Genomic DNA, 21,368 nt, shown 5'->3' on the forward strand with positions numbered 1-21,368 from the left:
GCATTCTCCGCACTTGTTTGAATGATATTTAACACACCCCTCCCCCCCCGGTGTGTGTGTGTGTGTGTGTGTATATATATATATATATTTAAACTTGGGGGGGGGGAGGTCCCACAAGTTTGCAGGCCAGTCTGTTTAGTGTCAGTGCGGGACCTGATCTGTGGATTTAGAGACCTTCAGATGGGGGCCAGGCATCTCTGTTAGATGCATAGACGAATTTGGGGATCGGAACACAGTGTGTGGTGGGACTGGTGTCTCTGGAGCTCTGGCCGGGATAAATCTGTTCCTTCGCAGTGTTTGGAACAGGACTTGGTAAGGGAACCCATCAGAACAGATGCTGAGAACAGGGTGAAAGGAGAACAGAACTCAGGCCAGGCCTTGTTGTGACCACGTTTCTGGGGCTCTATGCAGGAGATGGAACTTTGCCCGCTAGACCTGTCCATGTAACTAACATCACTGCATCCTTGTTTGGGGTTCTTTACAGAGCAAAGACCAGGTTCCTGCTGTGAGAGTCTTGCAGTCTGAGTTGCACTTCAGGGGTGCTGCATTCTCTTGTCGGTCTGCAGTAGAAGAGCCAGATTTGAGTCCAACAAGATTTTGGAGGCATAAGCTTGTAAGAGTCAAAGCTTCTTTTGTTATATACAAGTCCTTGTATCTGACAAAGAGAGTTTTGACTCTCACAAGCTTGTACTCCAAAAGTATTTTGTCACTCTCTAAGGTGCTATTGGACTCAAAATCTATCATTTCAAAAGGACATTAAAAATTCGCAAGTGCAAATAATCCTGATTTATCCAGTGGGCTAGCTACGTGCCCTTGGGATGCTGTTCTATAGGCAGATAAAGAAGGCTGTAGCTCTCACCGGTTCTTGCCTCCTTTCTCATAGGGCTGCTATGAAGTTAGGGTTCAACCCAGGTATCCATGAGCATCTTGCCCTTGTTGATGACTTGCAGCAGCCTTTTCTGACCCCAGAAAAATCAGTCTCCAGAACTGCTGGACCTTTGTGGAGTAGTAGCCCTACAGGTCATGAGGCTGGTCTGGGGAGGCAGGAAGAGGCTACTTTTTTCTCCCTCTCTCTTCTGTCAGCAGAGCTGTGCTGGTGGAAGAAGGAGCAGAAGGCAATCTCATGCCCTGCAACATCCTGGAGAGCTACTTTTTGGAAATGAGCTAGTTTTTCCATTTCCCCCAGTGGGGTACACATAGGGAGGCTATAGCAGGAGGCCAGTGGAATTCCCTCCAGCACCTAAGGCACAGATGGGAATTCCCTCCAGCACCTCAGGCACAGATGGGAGGAAACTGGCAAGGGGAGGGGGAGAGTGTGTGCTGGTGCCATGCTGGCAAGCTTACTTCATTTCTGGTAAAAACCAGATGTGACATACAGGACTCTATAGAATTTTCCCCCATGTCACTTCCTGTTTTTACCAGAAGTGACATAAGCACACCGGCATGCTGCCAGCGCACTAGGCCGCACCCCACCTGGAGGGTTGGCTCTGCAGCCTGGCAACTGTAGGCCTACAGCAACTCCAGATCAGGATGATGGCACAGTGGAGAAGGCTTAAGCCTGCCCCAGCCCCTCTACCTGTGATCCTAATTCAAACTATAGTTATGTTGTTGTTGTTTTTAAAAAAGTTGGGAGCTCTGATATGGAATGCTCAGCTTCACATCAGGTTCAGCCTTCAGATCACACGGGATTAAGGGAACATTCTGCCTGAGATCTTTGAAGGTTGGGGTACCTGTTATGGACTCCTTGGGCATCGTCTAACTTGGATCGTGATGAAATACGCCATCTTCTTCCACAGGCCATCCAAGAAGAATTGGCAGAGTGTGCCATTCAAATGGAAGAACTGGAAAAGCGTGCCCAGTCAGACCCAACTCAGATGCATAAAATAAAGCAGCTTTCCTCAGACTACCAAGCCCTGAAGAAGTCTCTGGAGGTAACTCAGAGGTTTGGTGAAGATTTGCAAGCCACATAGTTCACTTCTTTCTTCTTCCGGGTTAGAAGGCAAGGCAGCTGAGCCCATTTGCCAGTCCCTGCAAACCTTCCTTTCCTTGTGAAAGAGAATCTGCTCCCTTACAGGATTCCAAAAAAAAAGAGAGAAGCAAAATTAATAATGATAATATTTAATTTAATAATAATATTTATAATAATAATATTTAATGAAATTGATGGATAGCCCAGGCTATCCTGATCACATCAGATCACAGAAGCTAACCACGGTCAGCCCTGGTTAGTATTTGGATGGGAGACCATTGAGAAACTCCAGGGTTGCTATGCAAAGGAAGGCAATGGCAAACTGCCTCTCTTAGTTTCTTCCCCTGAAAACCCTACAAGGGGTCGCCATAAGTTTGCTATGACAAAAGGGCAAAAGATGTATACAGAGAGAAGAAGGTGGGCGTCAGCTCTGCTTTTTCTATAGATCTACTATACTTTTTGCTGTTCTTAATCTTGCATCCTTCTGTTCCCAGCAATATGATGCCTGTTGCTTAGAAATAAGTCCAAGTGAGTTCAGTGGAGCTTACTCCCAAGCAAGCGCACAGCCTAACCAGGACAATTTTTCTGTTCGGTCTGAAAATTTCCACTGAGTGCTAAAAGGCTGGTGATGCCTGAGAGCTTGAAATTCATCTTTGTGTTTCTATGGCTTTTTTGGAAGGGGGGGGAGGGGAGGAGTGATCTTCATTGCTTTGGGGATTGATGGTGTTTCTGTGTCTTATTGTGCAGAATGTCGTAGTGCTAGATCATCGGGACAGCTTACTGCAGAAAAAAAGGGGGTTATAATAGCAGAAAATGAATGGCCCCAGTGCCCAGGAATCAATTTGGCCTCAAGCGATTTGTTAGTGGGGAATAAAGCTATCAACTCACTTTTAAAAAAAACACAGAGAGCACAATAGGCTTGCAATAATATTTTAGTGTGATAGGCCAGCCCAAGATGAGAAATCTTAATGCTTAACCGAGAAGCCTGATTTTTTTTCAACGGGTTTCAATTGCTGTAAATGTCAAGCATCTTTGCGGGGGAGGACATTTTTTGGGAGCACCAGTGTGAACACATGCACACATAAACCTACCTTATGCTAAGTCAGGCCAGTAGTCTACCATTTTACCTGGAGATGCCTGGGATTGAACTTGGGCCTTCTGCAAAACAGGTGGATGCTTTCACCATTGATCCACAGTTCCTCTCCCTTGGGGAAGGGGTTAGAACTCTTTTAGAGAATGTGCCTTGTGTGCTGGTTTAGCCATCCTGGGGATGAAGCGTATTTGTATAAAGTTCCGTCAACTTACAACCGACTAAAGTTCCATCAACTCACAGTTAATCTGTCTGGTGTATAATCACACAGGTGACTGGGGTTCTCATTCCTTCCTTCATCACTGTAAGGAGAAAGTGGCTGTTACAGAGCTCTGAAACCTTTCTGAAGCTCTGAAACCAAGATTCACTTTGGTGTAGTGGTTAAGAGTGGTGGACTCTAATTTGGAGAGCTGGGTTTGATTGCCCCTTCCTCCTCTGAAGACAGCCAATTGGGTGACCTTAGGTCAGTCCCAGTTCTCTCAGAGCTGTTCTCTCAAGAGCACTTCTCCCAGGGCTCTGAGCCCCACCTACTTCACAGTGCGTCTGTTGTGCAGAGAGGAAGGGAAGGAGATTGTAAGGCACTCTGGGATTCCGAGTGAAGGGTGGGGTATCCAATTCTTCTTTGTCTTCTCCCCTCCTCCCTCCCTCTTCTCCCCCTCTTAATGATTTCTCAATCTCTTACACCAAGCCAAAATACTCAGGAGATCTCCCCACTTCCAAAGGCACCGTACTTCCAACCAGAGGTGGAACTCCTTGGAGGCCTCTGTACAGAGAAGAATTTCTCACCAGCTTCAGATCTGATAGGGGCAACTTAGTATCTGAAAAGATCAATCCTAGAATTGTTCATTCTCCTTGGGACCACCATTCGATGTCTTCCCAGAACGTGGCTGCCCACAGTTTTTTCTGGAAGTCACAGGATTCCATCTTGAGGATAAGCAGTGGTGATAGAAAGTGCTGTCAAGTCACTGCTGATTTATGGGAACCCCCGTAAGGTTTTCAAGAATGTTCAGAGGTGGTTTACCATTGCCTGCCTATACATCACAACCCTGGACTTCCTTGGTGGTCTCCCATCCAATTGCTAACCAGGGCCGACCCAGCTTACCTTCCCTAGATCAAGCTAACCTGGACCATAAGGCCATAAGGTCAGGGCAATGGTAAGAGGTCTCAGATAAGTTTTGGACTGTTATAGATCAATGTTGACCATCTCTGGGAACTCTCCAAGGTCCTGCAGAGCCTAACCCTAAACTTGATTCTCAGGAGCTGTACTCTATGCATGCTGTGTATCCCATGAGCTGCTGTCTGGCTGATGTTCCCTTTCAGCCCACAGCTTGGCTAGAACAGGGTGACAAGGGCAGCTGGAGAATTGCTGTGCATTCTCCCACATGTTGAGAGTGACCGTGTAAGGTCCACAGGACAACCTTCATCAGGGATAGACACAAACTGGAAAAATAGAAGTTTGTGAGTTTTATAAACTACAAACTTCCACAGACTTATCCAGTTTATGAATCAGTTTGTGGTTCATGAGGTCCATGACATGGTGCAAGTTCCAAGTTGTGCCGCTGGGGCGGGACAACACGAATGTGTTCAGAAGGCATTTAGATGCCTTCTGAATACACTTCCAGGTGGTGCCGCCAAGGTGGTGTAAAATAAATGAGCTCAGGAGGCATTTAACTGCCTTCTGAGCTCTCTTTGGGATTGCGCTGCTGATGTGGCATGGTGTGAGTGAGCTCAGGAGGCATTTTAAGCACTGGTGGCACAGCTTTAAAGGATTCCCCGGGCACCAGCATGTCTGGCCCACAGACCGCCCTCTTCGACCAAATGGACTAAAAAACCCCAACAACTACGGTCCATGGGCAGTCCATTCAAACCACGAATGCATGGACCAGGCTGATGAACCACAAACCAGTCCCTCGTCTGTGATGAAATTAGGTCCGTGGACGAGTCTGTGCCCATCCCTAATGCTCTCTCCTGAGCACTGTACACCGTGCACCGAAGCCACAGTTCCTGTTCTCTGCTACATGCTTAATATAGTTGCCACAAGGTTGATGAGCAGTCATTGCACTGAACGGGGGCAAGCTAGCTTTGCTCATGACCTCGTTCAGACAGCTGTGAGGTAATGTTTTGTTGGGGACAGTCATAAAACAGAGATGTAGAGTGGCGTTAATCTTTGGTCTAAGAAATGAAAAGCAAGCTGAGCTGTGCATAAGAAATTTTATATTTATTGGGGTTTTCTTTTTTAACCAAGAGTCTCTTTTCTACTCTGAAATCTACTTCCTAAACTGCATGAAGTAGAACATGTTTGGTTTATCCATTTTCATTCATAAAGCACCACCACGTGGCCAGATGCAGATATGCAGGATTTTGAAGCTCGTCAAAGAAATTTCCCATTTTACTGTTAAAGGTTGATTCAGATGTTAGTTTGGCTGCTTTTTAACTAGTTTTATGTTTGTGGAAGGACCATGGCTCAGCGATAGATGTTTATATCATCAAGGTTTGAGTGTTGTACTCAGGGCCGCTACTCCAGTACAATAGCTTCTGCTTATTTATTTGCTTAAAATGTTTGTATCACACTTTCCCACAGTGCCCCAGCCAGCCAACAAAGTACAAACATGTGCAATTTAAAAACATAATTATACACATGAACTGAAATATGGCAACCAATGTTCCCTCTAAGCTGCAGAGTCTTGTGAGCAAAAATTCTACTTTGTGAGCTACTAGTATTATATTTGTGAGCTACTGGCATTAAAGTTGTGAGCTGCTGAATAAATTATTGTGCTCTGGCTAATAATTTTCCTTGAGCTAAGACAAAAATGTGTGAGCTAGAGGCTAAAAATCTGTGAGCTAGCTCAAGGGTCCCCAATCCCCGGACTACGGACCGGTACCAGTCAGCGACTTGTTAGCAACCAGGCCGCCAGTGTCCCTGCCCACCACCTCCCTGCCACTGCCCCCACCTTGCCTGTTAGCAACCAGCCACCAGCTCCCTGCCCACCACCCCACCCGCCACTACTGCCCTCCACTTGCCTTTCGCAGCTCTGCAACACAGCACCGCGCTTCTTGCTGTTTTGGGTTAAGCTTAGATTATGTTTCCTGTGTGAACTCCATCCTCAGAAGCAAAAAAAAATTTAACCATCCTGCTGATGGCTTACAGGCTGAAGAAGAAAGTCACATGCTAATGATTTGTTCAGGGCTTGTCGATTCTCTTCCCGTTTTTCAGTCCAGGATTTGATGAAAGGTGGATTTTTGGACTGGGAGGGGAAAAATGGCCCTGGAGAAAGACTCCGCTTCCCAGATCACCCAGGCCCTGCCCCCAAAGTGGAGGGTGCAAGAAAGAGTCGGCCAACACTACTCAGCTGTGTGCCTCCCTCAACTCTGCTAGATCTGGGAGCAGCCATCTACCTTTGGAGTCATTGAACTTCCATTGTTTGCTGCTGCTGCTTCTTAGTGCCTTCTTCTTCCCAATGCTGCCTCCTCCTTCTCTTTCTCCCCAGAATGCAAGTGCTGTAGTCTAAAACCTACAGAAATTAAACTGTGATCTTATAAGCATGTAACACAAAAGATGGACAAGGTAGGGAGAAAAAAGCACCTTGATGTGGAAAACGTGCCTTTTTTCCCTTTCATTTTTAATTTGTTCCCTAACATCTAGCCTGAAGGGGAGTTCTGATGATCTGGAAAGCTTGCACAATCTTTTGTGTTGTTTTCATTGGCCCTAAAACATTGGCCCTATGACATGGATTTGTTTCTCATTCTTCTTATGCTTCCGTGGCATTCATTGTTGAACTCAAAGTTTTCAAACTGTTATTTGCTGGCATTCAGTTGCTAATGTCACTAAGTCTTTCCTGGGTTCACTTTCAGGTCATGATCGCCCAGAGTAAGCTGCATGTGCAGGAACACTGGACATTCAATGACAGATTGCTGGAGCTCCAACAGTGGCTTACAGTGACTAGGCAGAAACTGGAATCCTATTGGGACGTCAGCGGGGGATGGAAGACAAACAACAGAGCTTCTGATCTGGAGGTAACAAGTATTTCAGAGTCTGTTAAGAACATAAGAGAAGCCATGTTGGATCATCCAGTCCAACACTCTGTGTCACACAGTAGCCAAAACCCAGGTGCCATAAGGAGGTCCACCAGTAAGGTCAGAACTCCAGAAGCCCTCGCACTGCCCCCCCCCCCCCTGCAAGCACCAAGAATACAGAATATCAGGACCTCAGACATAGTGTTCCATCTATAACTTGCGGCTGATATCCATGGATGGACCTCTGCTTCACACGTTTATCTAATCCCTTCTTGAAGCTGTCTGTTCTTGTAGCCACCATCACTTCCTGCAGCAGTGGATTCCACATGAGAATTACTCTTTGGTTGAAGAAGTACTTCTGTTTATCTCTTCTAGGCCTACTGCTGATTGTTCTTGCACTGTGAGAAAGGGAGAAAAGAACTTCTTTCTCCACCTTGTCCTGTTGCACCATTGGTGAGCTGTGCAACAAGAGGAGGAGAGTCAGTGTGGTGTTGTGGTTGGAGCAGCAGACAAGGATCTGAGGAACTCAGATTTAGTGTCCTGCTCTGCCATGGAAGCTTACTAGGTGGCCTTGGATCAATTACACCCTCTCAACCTAACCTGCCTCTAGGATTGCCAGCTTTAGGCTGGGAAATTTCTGTAGAATTTTTTTTTTTTGGGGGGGGGTGTTGTGGAGCATGTGGGGCTTAGGGAAGGAAGAGAGTATAATAGAGAATCAATCCATGGGTATTTGGGGTGGGGGGGGGCTGGGTTTTTTTTAGATAGAGACACCAAATTTTCAGAATAGCATCTGGTACTTCTCAAATCCACACACACACACCCAAAGTTTCAAAAAGATTGGACCATGGAGTCCAATTCTATGATCCTCAAAAGAAGATGCCCCCATCCTCCACGATCCTCCTTCTGATCTGGAGGTAACAAACATTTCAGAGTCTGTTAAGAACATAAGAGAAGCCATGTTGGATCATCCAGTCCAACACTCTGTGTCACACAGTGGCCAAAACCCAGGTGCCATAAGGAAGTCCACCAGTAAGGTCAGAACTCCAGAAGCCCTCCCATTGTCTCCCCCCCCCCCCCCCGCAAAGCACCAAGAATACAGAATATCAGTAGAAGAGAAGGCATTTAAAAAGGAGCACAATAGCCTTGAATGTGATGGCCAGAACCCCCTTCTGAGCTCAGTCATGTTTGCCACAATCTTGTGCCTGACTCCACCCCCAAAGTCCCCAGATATTTCCTGAATCAGACCTGGCAGTCCTAGATCTCAGCTGGTCCACCCTCCAAAGCAGCCATTTTCTCCTGAGGGAACTGATCTCTGTCACCTGGAGAGCAGTTGTAATCCCAGACTGGCAATCCTACTACCTACCTCTTGAGCATAAAGTGGAAGAGAGGAGAATGATGTACTGTAGGTCTTCATTGCAGGCTCTAATGAAGTAAGTAGGTAGGTAAGTAAGGGCGGAATGCCTGCTATGCCATGGAAGCACGCTGGGTGACCTTGGGCCAGGCACTCTCTTTCAGTCTGCTTGACTTCACAGGGTTGTTGTAGAGATAAAATGGAGGAAAGGAGAACATTGCAAGCCACTTGGGGTCCCTGCAGGGGGAAAGGGCATGGTGTAAATGACTTAAATGAAGTAAAATTCAAATGAACAATAGAGTTGCAGAGGTGGGGGGGGGCCTTGTGCAGGCCAGCCCTGTGTAGTATTTTCAGGATGCAGTTGGGGAAGCACAGGATCCAGCCACTTGGCTGAGACTACCAATGCAAGTCTGGACATTGCCCAGAGGGAAGACCACCTGGGAAACCCCCATGCATACCTCCTGGAGCTCCAGGATGGAACAGAGGCAGGATGTAGATGCAGTAAAATAAATTAATTGATCCCTGGGACCTAGCAAAATTCTCACTAAGTTAGACAATATAGTGAAGGGTTTATTTCCCCCAGCGTGTTTCCAGTTACTTTCTCTCTCTCTCTCTTGGGACAGTAAAAACACCTAATATTTTAGTGTACACCTTTAAGATTCCGATTACAAAAACCCACCTATCCACAAGCTAACTTAAATACTTTAAGAGTGCCACACAATCCCTATTTTCTGTTTCTTACTGGTAGGAGACAAGACCTTGGTTAAGAGAATTTGTCTGATTTAGGGGTCTTTGTCGTCTACTAGTAAAAAAAAAATAAGGCTATATAGATACTGTTGAAGTATTTGTGTTATCCCACACATAGGTCCCATTGAATTTAATGGGACGTTAATTGCAACTAACAAGTCCTGTGGGTTTCAGTAGGACTGTATTGTGGCTGACTAAATCTGAATCCAGACTAAGTAACCTGAATAAACTTTTATATGCAATTTTTTAAATTGCCCTCCCCCCATAACTTTCTGTGGACACCAGACACTGCTAAATTATTTTTGTTTATATTCATTTCAATGGATTGCATTTCTTTTATGATGTAAACTGCTTTGCATATCAGACCATTAAAAAGAGTTATACAAATGCAGTGAATAAATATATTCTTAGACTGGAAGCTTGAAGGTTATTAAATTCTGTTGATAGTACAGTTGAATAGAATGATACGGTGGATGTTATCAACCAGGCCTTTAGTCTTATTCCTGCCCACCCCTCCACCATGGGGGCAAACCACAATGGGTATTCACAGGGGGGAGTCAGTCTAAACATTCCAAATCACCCTAAACGATCCAAGCTGTTACTGTACTGTTTCCCAAAGAACAAAAAACACAGGAAAAGCTCCATTAATTTAATCCATTGGGATAATGAAGACAAATTCATGTTACAACCTGTTAGCAAATGGCATTTTGTTGTGTCAAGAAGAGTAGAGAGAGAGACACATCTGATAGTGAGTATGCCTAAAGACACAAATGCTGATTTCACACACATTGAATAATGCACTTTTAGCATGTTTTAGCAAGCCTTTGCAGCTGGGTTTCTCTGTGCAAAACAAGAAAATCTACTGGTTAAAGTGCATTATCCAATGCATGTGAAATTACCCAAAAGCTTCTTCAAGAGTAAACAAATGCGTAGCCATATTAGGGTGTCAAAAGGCTCCCATTTTTTTTTGCCTCAATAAAGTAACACAGTGCCCCCCTCTGGAAATTTTCAGAAACTGCAAACAGAGTTTCCAGATAAAGAGATCCAGTTGCACCTCGTTGAGGCCCATGGGCAGTTGGTGGAGGAAAATTCCTCGCCGGAGGGGGCAGCACACATCCAGACCGAACTGAAAAAGCTGAAGGGATCTTGGAAGACTCTTGAAGACTTGATGTCAAGGTAATTCGTTAGCAGCCTCAGACTAGGCCTCTCTCAGTCATGTCCCACAGCTGGCTGGGGAAGGGGCAGATAAGAGGTGGGGATTGTGGTAGGAGAAGCCTTGGTTGTGTTGTCTTCCCCCATTCCCTCAGCATTTTGAAAGGTAAGCACAGATCTTCCAGATGGGACCCTGGTATTTCTGCTCTCATTTACTTCAAGGTACTTTATAATAGCCCTATGAAGCCCTGAGCAGCCTGGGACCAGCATATCAAAGGGACCATCTGTCCCCATATACACACACACACACACACACCCCGGAGAGCCATGCATACTGCTGAGCAACATCTTTGGGTGCTGCTCAACACTAGAGCAACATCTCAACAGCCTTGCAGTTCGCTGAGCAACATCTTCTGGTTTTCTCTGACCCAAAGTATGTCCATTTAGTCTCAGGGCCAGGAGCTTTCTTTGTCCTGGCCCCCTACGTGGTGGAACATGCTCCCACCAGAGATCAGGGCCCTGTGGAGCTTGTTGCAGTTCCGCAGGGCCTGCAAAATGGAGCTGTTCCACCAGGCATTCAGTTGAGGCAGTGGACACACAACCATCTGGCTTCCCTGCCGACATCGCCCATCCATCTGCCCATTTGGAGCACTCATGTTGTATAATTCCATTTGACTCCATTCCATCTGTTCAGCTTAGGGGCTTATATTTTGACTGTTATTTACATTTTGCCATTTTTTTTAGCTTGATTTTAAAATCTTACAACTTTTAGGATTATTTACTGGTTTTTAATGTTTTTTTATTGTGTTGTTACCTGCCCTGACCCTGCTTGTGGAGAGGGTGGGATAGAAATCTAATAGGCAGACAGATGGACAGACAGATAGATAGGAAGTCTCAAGCTTTTGAGAGGCCCTGAGCAGAGAATGACAGGGACTCCCTCTGCCTACCACCAGGACCCCTCCTGTCACACCCCTTTCTACCCCACCCCCTGTGCCTCTCAGCTGCCTGTGTGTTCTTCTCTTCCTCATGAGCCTTCCCATAATACACAATCACGGCTGCTCACATGGCCTCCATGCCAATTGCCAGAAGTCCTTGGGCAGCATGTACAGCTGCTTGAGAGCAGGTGGAGGTAGAGTGGACAGCAGAAGAGGCACATGGATGGGAGGGCTGGTGGCAGTGAGCACTGCCAAAAACCTGGAGCCCTGGTAACTGTCCCACCTCAGGATGCTGGCCCTGTTGGGAGAAGCCAGAATGGATTCCACAGTAGCTATGGGATGGTTATAGCAACACTTCTAGCGTAGAAAAACTGTTTGTAGGCATCCCCAGGAAAAATGGATCCAGTAATCGATGGATCTGGATCTCAAAAATCTATTATTCCAAACCAAATCCTTCCCTGTAAGTCCCCTTCTTTTCCTGAGTGAAAATGTACTTCTGCTCTAATACATTTGAATGATCTTCCCAGACTGAACCCTTTCTTTTGCCTCAGCTCTGCAGCCTCTCTTAATGATGGGATGGGTTCTTTCTAGGTCCTTCTTGTGGGGGAGGCAGTCAAATAATACCGCTAACTCCCAGTGAATCATTGAGGGATTCTGGGAATGTGACCTTTTGCCTCGTTTCTTTTATTCATAACTTTCCTGGCACCTGTAAGTTTTCCTGTCTTGACCAAACTTTCCCCTTCCAGGCTGAAGTAGCTCTTTCACTAGGTGCAGCTGGCAAGGAAATCCATCCTCACCTCCTGAGTCTGTCAGGTTTCCTCATCATTTGGGAAAACCAGCCACAGGTTGTAGCCATTTCCTAATCACAGCTACAAACTCTCTGTTAGAACAATCCCTCTGAAAGTAACAATCCATTAAAAAAGGCCTTAAACGGCAACACCACATCCAGGAAAAGTGAGCAAAATCCACTGGCAGGAACCTGTTTCCTCTTGTCACGGTATCTTTTTTCACCTCTTTCCTCACCCCCACCCACCCCTAAATGCTGCTAAGCTAATGTTATAGAGTATGACTTGGATATGGTGCTTCAGTTCTTTGGAAGAATTGCAAAGACACTTTCAGAGCTGACTATGAAGAGTTGGAGCCAGATAAAATTTTCCAGCAGTGGAAACTTTTGTGGCTCCCCTGTCTCACTGAAGTCCACTGATCTCATCAAAATATTGCTCCTGAGGAAAAGGGGGACCCTGAGAAATGACATGGGAGGATCTGCAGCAGGGAGGGTGAATCTGTGGAAATTGCCAATTTAGTCTGTATTCAACTAGAAACCCCCCATTTCAGGTTGTAGGTTTGGGAGAACTAGCAAATTCAACCCAATATCACTGCCTCCTTTCCTCCAGAATTTGTTTCCTAGATCCTAGAGTGGTTAGTAAGGTTTTTGTAAGATGGCACCATCTGTGTATGAAGGTAGAAAGGCCCAAATACATGTCATGGTGGCACAAGTTGGATCAAGGGTGCCCAACCTGACTTGCAGTCATACATTCGTGCTGAAACAGCCATGGGAGGAAGGGAGCCTGAAGCCCCCTTTCCCCCTCACAGTTTTTGGAGCTGTGTGGAACTATGAAGAAGTTTTTAACAGTTATTTGCCACATGAACATGTGATTGAGAGTAAACTCTTTTTTTTTCTTGGATAATGTTTTGAAACATGCAGATATTTTGAGTATACGTGACTTTTCTTTTCTGGAAGTGCTCTTTATCTTTGTTTTGAAGAATTTTCAACTTTTCAATCTGTTCTTGGAGAAGGCTACATCTTTCTTCACTGTCTTCAACCATCTTTGTCAAGTTCTGAACTAGAATTCTCCTCAGCAAGTGCTCCTTCTGCCTGCCCATCTCCTTGTGCCTTCTTAGTTTTCCGAGGGGGTGCCATTCCTGACTGGAATTTTAATTCCTTACAAATCAATAAAATATGCTGTTATACTATTGTAATTTGTGGTGGGACCAACTAGTGGAACCCACCACTACCACCAAATACAGCAAACCCCTATCATTCCCAAATTCCTGCCAAAAATATTTTAGTTCCCCTCAGCATCTGAGTTACTGTCCAGTACCTATTTTTATAAGATTAAACTGTCCCACCCTGACACAGATACTTGTTCAGGATTTTGACCAAGCACAAGAACTTGAGGGAAATATAGGAAATGTCTTGTTTTATAAATCAACTTGAAATGGCACTTGAGGCAATTTAACTTTAAAAACAGACTAGAGGTTTTATTAGGTACCATATATATATACACAATAGGAGGAGTCAAAGTTTAAAGATTGTTGAATAAAATGTTCTAATATATACAGATATGAATTCTTAGAATATTCAAGAGACTGTTGTTAGGCTAGTTTCAGCGATTCAGGTTCTTTCTCAACATTTTTAATTCTTTTCTCTTTAATAATCTAGAATCTCCCTTTAGAAATTATAGTTTTTTCACTAACTCCTGAGATGTCTAAAGCTTCTCCCCTTTACCACACATCAGAGTACTCTTTCCAACCCTTTTTACTGTCAGGAAAATTTTCTCCTTGTCTGTAAGAGGCAATAACTCCTTTTACTATTTGGCTTGAACGGGAGTTCTTTCTAACTACCCAGACACTTCTTGCCAAATTCCTCTACCAGTATTCTATTGTCTAAGACAGCTTTCTTGACTGAGAATCTGAATTCTCCTTCAGAGTAGTTCTAATATAGTAAAGACAAGGGAGTCTCTCTTCTCTCTTCAGAAGGATTTCTCTGACTACCCCCGTCTGAAAACACTGACTCCAAATTTCTCCTCCCTCAGAAACTAATTCTTTGGCTACTAAGCCAGATGCAAGACCAAATGCAAAAGACCATTTTCTCTCCAGAACAGCTGTTTTTATTTTTCCAACAGCTGATGCCAGCCAGCCAGAGTGTGTAGAGCGACCTATCAAATAAACTCTCCATTCCAGATAAAATTAACTCTTGAACTCCCTGACTCTGTGAGACAAGCAGGTTAAAACCCTGCTTTCCTAGTGTGATACGTCACAGCTTCATACGACCTTTCGAAGGGATTGGCCATTTTCCTCAAAGGGTGGCAGCTTCTTAGGGAGGGGCCATTGTCCAGTGTGGTATAGCATCTGCTTGGCATGTAGAAGGTCTAAAGTTCAGTCTGCAGCATCTCCAAGTAAAAGTATTAGACAGAAGTAATTTGAAAGAGCTCTGCCTGAGACCATGGGGATCTGTTGCCAGTTGGAGAAGACCATGCTGCCCATGATAGATTAATGGTCTAAGGCAGCTAGCTATGTTCATAAGTGTTATTTCGTGTTCAAGTACAGAATCAAGCAGACAGCCCATACTGTGGAACAAGTTCTGGATAGGTTTGGCAGTTCTATTATACCGCATGCTCTCTGTGGTGTTTGCACTTTTGATGGGAGCGTGTCATTTTCTGGCACTTTTTAACTTGTTCCCTATTGTCACTTTATCGAGGGGAGGCAATGTTGGCTTCATTCCACCACTTAAATATTAGACACCTTCTTACACATAGTCCAACACAGATGCATGGAGATCTTGATTCTGTTTCTGGTTATTGACATACAGTGAAATAGAGAACCAGTCTTTTAACAATAATTTAATGTGTGATCTGCTTTTCTCCTGATTCTGGTTATCTTCAAGTCTCCTAAAAAAAATGCCCCCAAACTGGGTGATGATAGATACAGGGAAGAAGATGACCCTTTCAGGCCAGACATCAGCAGGAGGGTTTGCTTTTCACACGGTGGAGGAGACCAAGCATTATCAGGTGAGAAAAACACACAAGTTTTGATATTTTGCTGTAACTTTCTGTTTCAGGCAGCGAAGGTGAGTTGATGGGAAATGGCTTGAGCCTCTGAAAAAAACTGCAGAACTGAGATCATAATGTTAAAGAAGCCCAATGAGTATCCCCCTCCCCAAAAAAAGAATGGATAATGAATAATATTAAACATGTGTTTATTTGCTTAAAACATCTATCCACATTCTCCAGCTCTTAAGACAGGATATGGTAGCAAAAACATGCAACATGTATTCAAAACATCAGTAGTGTCTTAAAACCAAAATAGATATTGGAAGCCAGTACCATAACCAATGAAGAGATCAGAAAAGAGGCATGAAAATATCTGCAGTTGCCTACCAACTGGATCAATCCACTCAGCAAAACAGATGTCATTTTTAACCAGCCTGCTAAAAATCTGGATAGACTTGGGATGCTCGGTCACCTGCTGGTTTGTCTTATGTTCTGCTTGCCACTTGCAAGCTGAGACCCAGTTTTTCACTGAGTAGTTCAGCTGTTCATGAGCAATTTGGGACTCTCTCAAAATTGCATTGTCTGACCTGGAAACCTTGCCCTTTAGTTGTACTGGGATAAGCAGCAATCATTCAATAGGAATGGCAGCATACTTTTGCTGATGGTAAGAGGCAGTCTCCATTTTATTACAATGACTTTACATGCACCTGAACTGACCCCTGGAACTAAAGAAGTCACCAGGGCAGAGCCTAGAGATGCTGGGTCTGAGAACTCTGGTGAGCCCTGGCTCAAATCCTGATTATATAGTAGATCTTGGGTTTAGAAAGAAAATACCTGCTGCTTGTACTGGGACCTTGTTTTCATTCCAAGTGTGTTTTCTGTGGTTTACAACTCTATGTTCAGCTATCAAAGTATTTAATAGGAGGCAAAGGACCTTATTCACAGCAGGTGTTGGTTGCTACCCAGTAGAATGTCAGTGTTACAGACACCTTGGGAATGAAGTCTGGTTTTGACTCCAGTACGTTTCTAATGGTGAAAGTTCCTTTCTTCCAGCTCCTTAAAAATCTGTCTTATTTTCTCTTCTGTACCTCCTGGAAACCTACAAACACACACACAGACACACACACACACACACACAAGGTTGGATCCAGATTGAATTTTTCAGTGGCAGAATGGAACTTTCCAAACTCTCCTGTCCAACTGCACAAAATTCTGCTCCTGAAGGATAGATAGAGGTCAAGAGCAGGGGTGGAATTCTAGTAGGAGCTCTTTTGCATATTAGGCCACACACTTCTGAAGTAGCCAATCCTCCAAGAGCTTACAAGGCTCTTTTTTTAAACTCTTGGAAGATTGGCTACATCAGGGGGTGCGGCCTAATATGCAAAGGAGCTCCTACTAGAATTCCACCCCGGTCGTGAGGAATGACATGCACGGGGGTCTGCAGCAGAAAGGAGTACCAGAGGCAATTGCCCTGAGTCTGGATCCAGTGTTTACTGTGAAAGTTTCTTTGGTCTGTAGTGGGACACCTGTATATCAAAGTGGCCTTCAACTATAGGGGCATCCTGTAGAAATGGAGATGCCCCAGACCACAAGAGATTGGTTGGTCCTCAGGACCACCTATATATCTAGCCATGTGATGACAGCATTGAGTTCGCCATGAACGCCGAGAAAAACAGACCATTTTGCTTTAAATAGGGTGTTTGTCCTGTGAATTCAAATTCTCTCTGAGAACATAAAAAGAGCCAGATAATCCCAAAGAGATCTCTAACCCAGTATTCTGTTTCCAAGAATCCTGGAAATCATGTATTATGTATTGCTCTCTCCCCCACCCCCAGCTTCTGGTATTCCAAGATATATTGCCTCTCAGGCTGGAAGTTCTGTTCCTTATCATGGCAAATAACTGATGATAATTCTCCCTGAATATCTAATTCCACCTTTTAAAACTACCCAACCCATGAAACCATCTTGTGCTGATAACTTTTGCTTAAAACTAACCAAAGCAGTTGCTCTTAAAATACATTAAAACTATTAATAATGAATATTTACACAAGAGGAATCCTTCTTGATAGAAAATAACAACAACAATAGAGGATTGATTCTGGTAGAACCTTTTATGGTTTTGGTTGCAGTCCAGTGCTCAGTTACTTGGGAATAGGCTCCATTGAACAGAATGGGATTTATTTCTGGGCTAACATGCGTAACAGTGCATAAGAGTTAGGCACAGAATAATATTGGCATAGGAGAGAAGCACATTTTCAGTGTCTTTTGCTACATTTCTTCCTTTTCCTTTGTCCTGTGATCCAGAAAAATCTAGCCAAAGGGGAAGATGCCGATGATTTCCAGCTCATGAAGGACTTTGAGCAATGGTTGCAAGGAGAAAATGCCACGCTGTCCAAAATTCTGGCCACAAAACCATCCAGTAATGAAGAATTTAAAACAAGGCACAGCAAGCTAAAGGTCTGTCCTGCTCCACCTTCATTTCACATTACTTACAACATGGTGAAGCATTCTTAAAAATTAGGGTTTGTAGAATCTTTCGGGCTCAAGTGCCGTGTTCTACTGGAGAAAGTTTTCTTTCCAGACGTTTCGTTCTCAGCTGCGGAGAACATCCTCAGTGGCGTTGCAGCCGGAGCAGGCGCTCTGACCTTCTTGGCTGCTGTGCACAGGGCTTACTTGACAGGGCTTAGTACAGGGCTTACTTAACAGGGCTCTTAGTACAGGGCCTAATGTAAGCTCCAGGAGGATTGGCTATATCAGGGGGTGTGGCCTAATATGAAAAGGAGTTCCTGTTACAAAAAAAGCCCTGTCCAATACTTTCGTTAAATGACAATAATTGTTCTCACCTTCTCTACAGGAACTCCAGTGCCGTGTTCCTGAAGGGCAGCATCGCTTCGAAGGCCTCTTGAGCCTTCCACCAGCGGTCCAGAATTCCGAGGAACTGGAGGAACTGCGTTACCAATGGATGCTTTACAAATCTAAACTGAACAACTCCAGCACTTCATTGGTAGGCCTTGCGATTCAAGAATGGCTAGTCACAGAGGGACTGTGGGCTTTTTTGATAATTGGATTCATTACTGGAAATCTAAGGCTTGAGTATTTTGCCCGCTGTCTGGTGGCAGCCATCAAGCATGGACAGAGATAAGAAAATATGTGCCCAGTTAGCTCAGAAAACTCATCCATCAAGTTCAGAATCCAGTTGGAAAGAACAGCCAATTCAAATGTTGCGGAATGTGAAGAACACATGGATTCCAAAGAACGTCTTGATCCATGCTATTGATGCCCACTTTAGCAGTTTAAGGCAGTTGACCAACTTTCTTAGCACATATGCCATGGTTATACGAAGTAGACCATAACAGAGTGCAGTACGTAAATAGCACTCTGTGCTTTTGGTATGATATTGCCTCCTATCTACTGCATTGTGGAAGAAGTCTACTGCATTGTGAGCCCAGTCTACTGCATTGTGAGCCATATAAAAAAGCAGGGAGTAAATTGGCCATTTTCTTCAGGGGTACTGATCTCAGTCCTCAGTAGGATTGCCAGGTCTGTGTTGGAAAATACCTGGAGACTTTGGGGGTGGATCCAGAAAAGGATGGAGTTTGGGAAGGGGAGGGGCCTCAGCAAGGTACAGTGCCATAGAGTCCACACTCCAACACAGCCATTTTCTCCAGGGGAGCTGATCTCTGCCAGCTGAAGATCAGTTCTGAAAGCGGGAGATTTCCAGGCCCCACCTGGAGGCTGGCGATTCAGGTTTAATTCCGAGAGATCTCCAAGCCCTGCCTGGACATTGAGAACCCTAATACTAGTTTAAATGGGCATCTAGTCTGACCTAGCAGGACTCTACTTATTTTCTTATCGAAGATATTCAGTACCTTTAAGTATCTGGTTTTGCTCTTTTTTGCTACTCAAAAGTTTTTAAATAAAACCAAGGGTTTTTTAAAAACGAATTGAAGGTATTCAGCAAGACCATTGTTGGTTAAATTACCGGGGAGGGAGTGTTAATTTGTTCTACTCTGAAGTAAGTCCAATTTCTTCCCATTGAACTTTCCCCCAGGTTCTTTAGGACTGTAGCCTTTTAAAAAAAAAAACTTGTTTTGTGGAACACTTTTGTCCAGTCTCCTTCTGCAAAGCTACAGTTTGTCAGTAGGTGTCAGTAAAATCATAGTGATTTCTTGTTTTAATTCTGTTACCTGATTCTGACTGTTAGGAAATCCAAATCCTTTTGGAATTTAAACTGGATGTGTGCTATAAAGCTCATTAAACAGAAATCACCTGCTGCTTTAGCTTGTCCAGATGAGGAGAAATTGTAAAGCAACCTTCCCCCCCTGTGAAATAAACATCGGCTTACAGGCTCCACTGGGATCTCACAATTCCTGCCTTTTTTTAAAAAAAAACACCTTTTGTCTTTATAAACAGATTACAAGTTTTGGAGAAGAGCCAAACTCATTCAGAAAGGTAAAGTATGTTGTTGTTTTTGTTTTGTTTTGTTTTTAAAGGAGGGGATTCAGTCAAATGTTACTGCTTGTTGCTTTAAAAAAAATACATAATAACTCTTCCAGAGGTTTAAAAAGGAGATGCGGTTGTCCAGTAAAGAAAAAAAGATTTATTCTTTTGGGATAGGTATAGCAGCGTTCATCAGGAAACCAAAAAGCTAGATGGATGTCACCATTCAAGTTTTCTGGTTAGTTTATTCCAGTTAGTTGTTTCTGGTTAGTTTTCCTGTCAGGAAACGATGTATGTTGATCAATATTTTGATAACCACGGTGAGAGAATTTTGCTTTATTAAAGTCAACAGAACAGAAAGAAATGCCCAATGAAGTGCAAATAATTAAGAGTGTAATATTTAGAATGTGGCCATCTCTAGAAATTCATAAGAACACAAGAAACCATGTTGGATCAGGCCAATGGCCCATCCAGTCTAACACTCTGTGTCGCACTGTGGCCAGAAAAACCAGGTGCCATCAGAAGGTCCAGCAGAAGGTGGGTGACAGAGTTGCCAGGTCTGTGTTGAAAAATACCTGGAGACTTCGGGGGTAGATTTAGAAGACTGCAAGGTTTAGAGAGGGAAAAAGCCTCAGCATGGTCTGTGTTGGAAAATACCTGGAGACTTTGGGGGTGGATCCAGGAGAGGACAGGATTTGGGGGGGAGGGGCCTCAGCATGGTACAATGCCATAGATTCCACTCTTCAAAGCAGCCATTTTCTCCAAGGGAGCTGATCTCTGCCAGCTGGAGAAAAGTTGTAAAAGCAGGAGATCTCAAGGCCCTACCTGGAGGCTGACAACCCTAATACTATACCCTGTACCCATAACTAGACATGACATTAGAGATCTGCGATTGAGAAAGCCTAGCAAAGCAAGCTATCCCTCCTCCCCTTCCTCCCCAAGGGAGGAGCCTCAGCCAATGGAGAAAACAGGTTTTGCTCTAGTTCCTGTGTGATTGTGCAAGCCTGGCAAAGCAAGCTGTTATGCAGAAGGAAGCAAGAGAGAGGGAGAAGGAATCAAATGACAGACAGTTGCTCAGGGGCCTGATAGGAGCCCTCAGGGAACCTGATTCAGCCCCCAGGCCGCATGTTTGACACCCCTGTTTTAGCTGTTTAGCTTTTTTAAGCTGCATTTTTTAGTCACTTCAAAAATGCCCTGGGTTGGTATTTTTAAGTGACTAATGGTGCAGTCCTAAAAACGCTTTTTCAGGAGCAAGCCCCGTTAAATAAAATGACACTCACTTCAGAGTAAACCTGCTTGCGTTTGCTAAAACATGGATTCTTTTAATTTGCTCTAGGTAGTTATGGAGCAGAGGTCCATCAGTGGCTATTAGCCACTGTGTGTGTGTATGTGTATATATATATATATACATTTTGGCCACTGTGTGACACAGAGTGTTGGACTGGATGGGCCATTGGCCTGATTCAACATGGCTTCTCTTATGTTCTTATAAAAAACCACTAAGGTGTGGTCAAACCATAATAGTTCCAAACATGAACGGAACGGTGAAAATATGTTCAGAAGATGACTGTAGCACAGTCCTTCTCTCTCCTCTCCACCTTCCGAGCACGACAATGAAGATAGAAGCTCTCGAACAACTGTACATTGCTGGCATTTGTTTGGGTTGTTTGAGCATTTCCCTTGAGCGTGAGCCACTGTAGAAATGTTTTCCTTATTGCAGTACAAAGGAGGATGTTTTCATTGATTTGCTCTTGAAAAAGTTGGAACTGCCCTCGGGCGGTTGTTCGAAACGCGCAGCAAGCCAAGTCGACAAACGCGTTGAGAGCTTCTATCCATTGTCATGTTCGGAAGGCGGAGAGGATAGAGAAGGACTGTGCCACAGTCATCCTCTGAACAT

At 44.3% G+C, this 21,368-nt stretch overlaps 1 protein-coding gene across 1 annotated transcript in view; it reads left to right on the top strand.

Moving 5' to 3' along the window:
* The window catches only part of SYNE3 (spectrin repeat containing nuclear envelope family member 3), a 111,734-nt gene that overhangs the window by 78,314 nt on the left and 12,052 nt on the right, over nucleotides 1-21,368 (top strand). The window contains exons 12-18 of the mRNA XM_060262158.1: nucleotides 1,797-1,931; nucleotides 6,912-7,073; nucleotides 10,184-10,347; nucleotides 14,926-15,049; nucleotides 17,336-17,488; nucleotides 17,886-18,035; nucleotides 19,445-19,483. Coding sequence (XP_060118141.1) covers nucleotides 1,797-1,931; nucleotides 6,912-7,073; nucleotides 10,184-10,347; nucleotides 14,926-15,049; nucleotides 17,336-17,488; nucleotides 17,886-18,035; nucleotides 19,445-19,483 — 927 coding nt within the window. The remainder of the gene's footprint in view (nucleotides 1-1,796; nucleotides 1,932-6,911; nucleotides 7,074-10,183; nucleotides 10,348-14,925; nucleotides 15,050-17,335; nucleotides 17,489-17,885; nucleotides 18,036-19,444; nucleotides 19,484-21,368) is intronic.

This window comes from Heteronotia binoei, chromosome 21, assembly GCF_032191835.1.
Source record: "Heteronotia binoei isolate CCM8104 ecotype False Entrance Well chromosome 21, APGP_CSIRO_Hbin_v1, whole genome shotgun sequence".
In the NCBI taxonomy this organism is placed as follows: domain Eukaryota; kingdom Metazoa; phylum Chordata; class Lepidosauria; order Squamata; family Gekkonidae; genus Heteronotia; species Heteronotia binoei.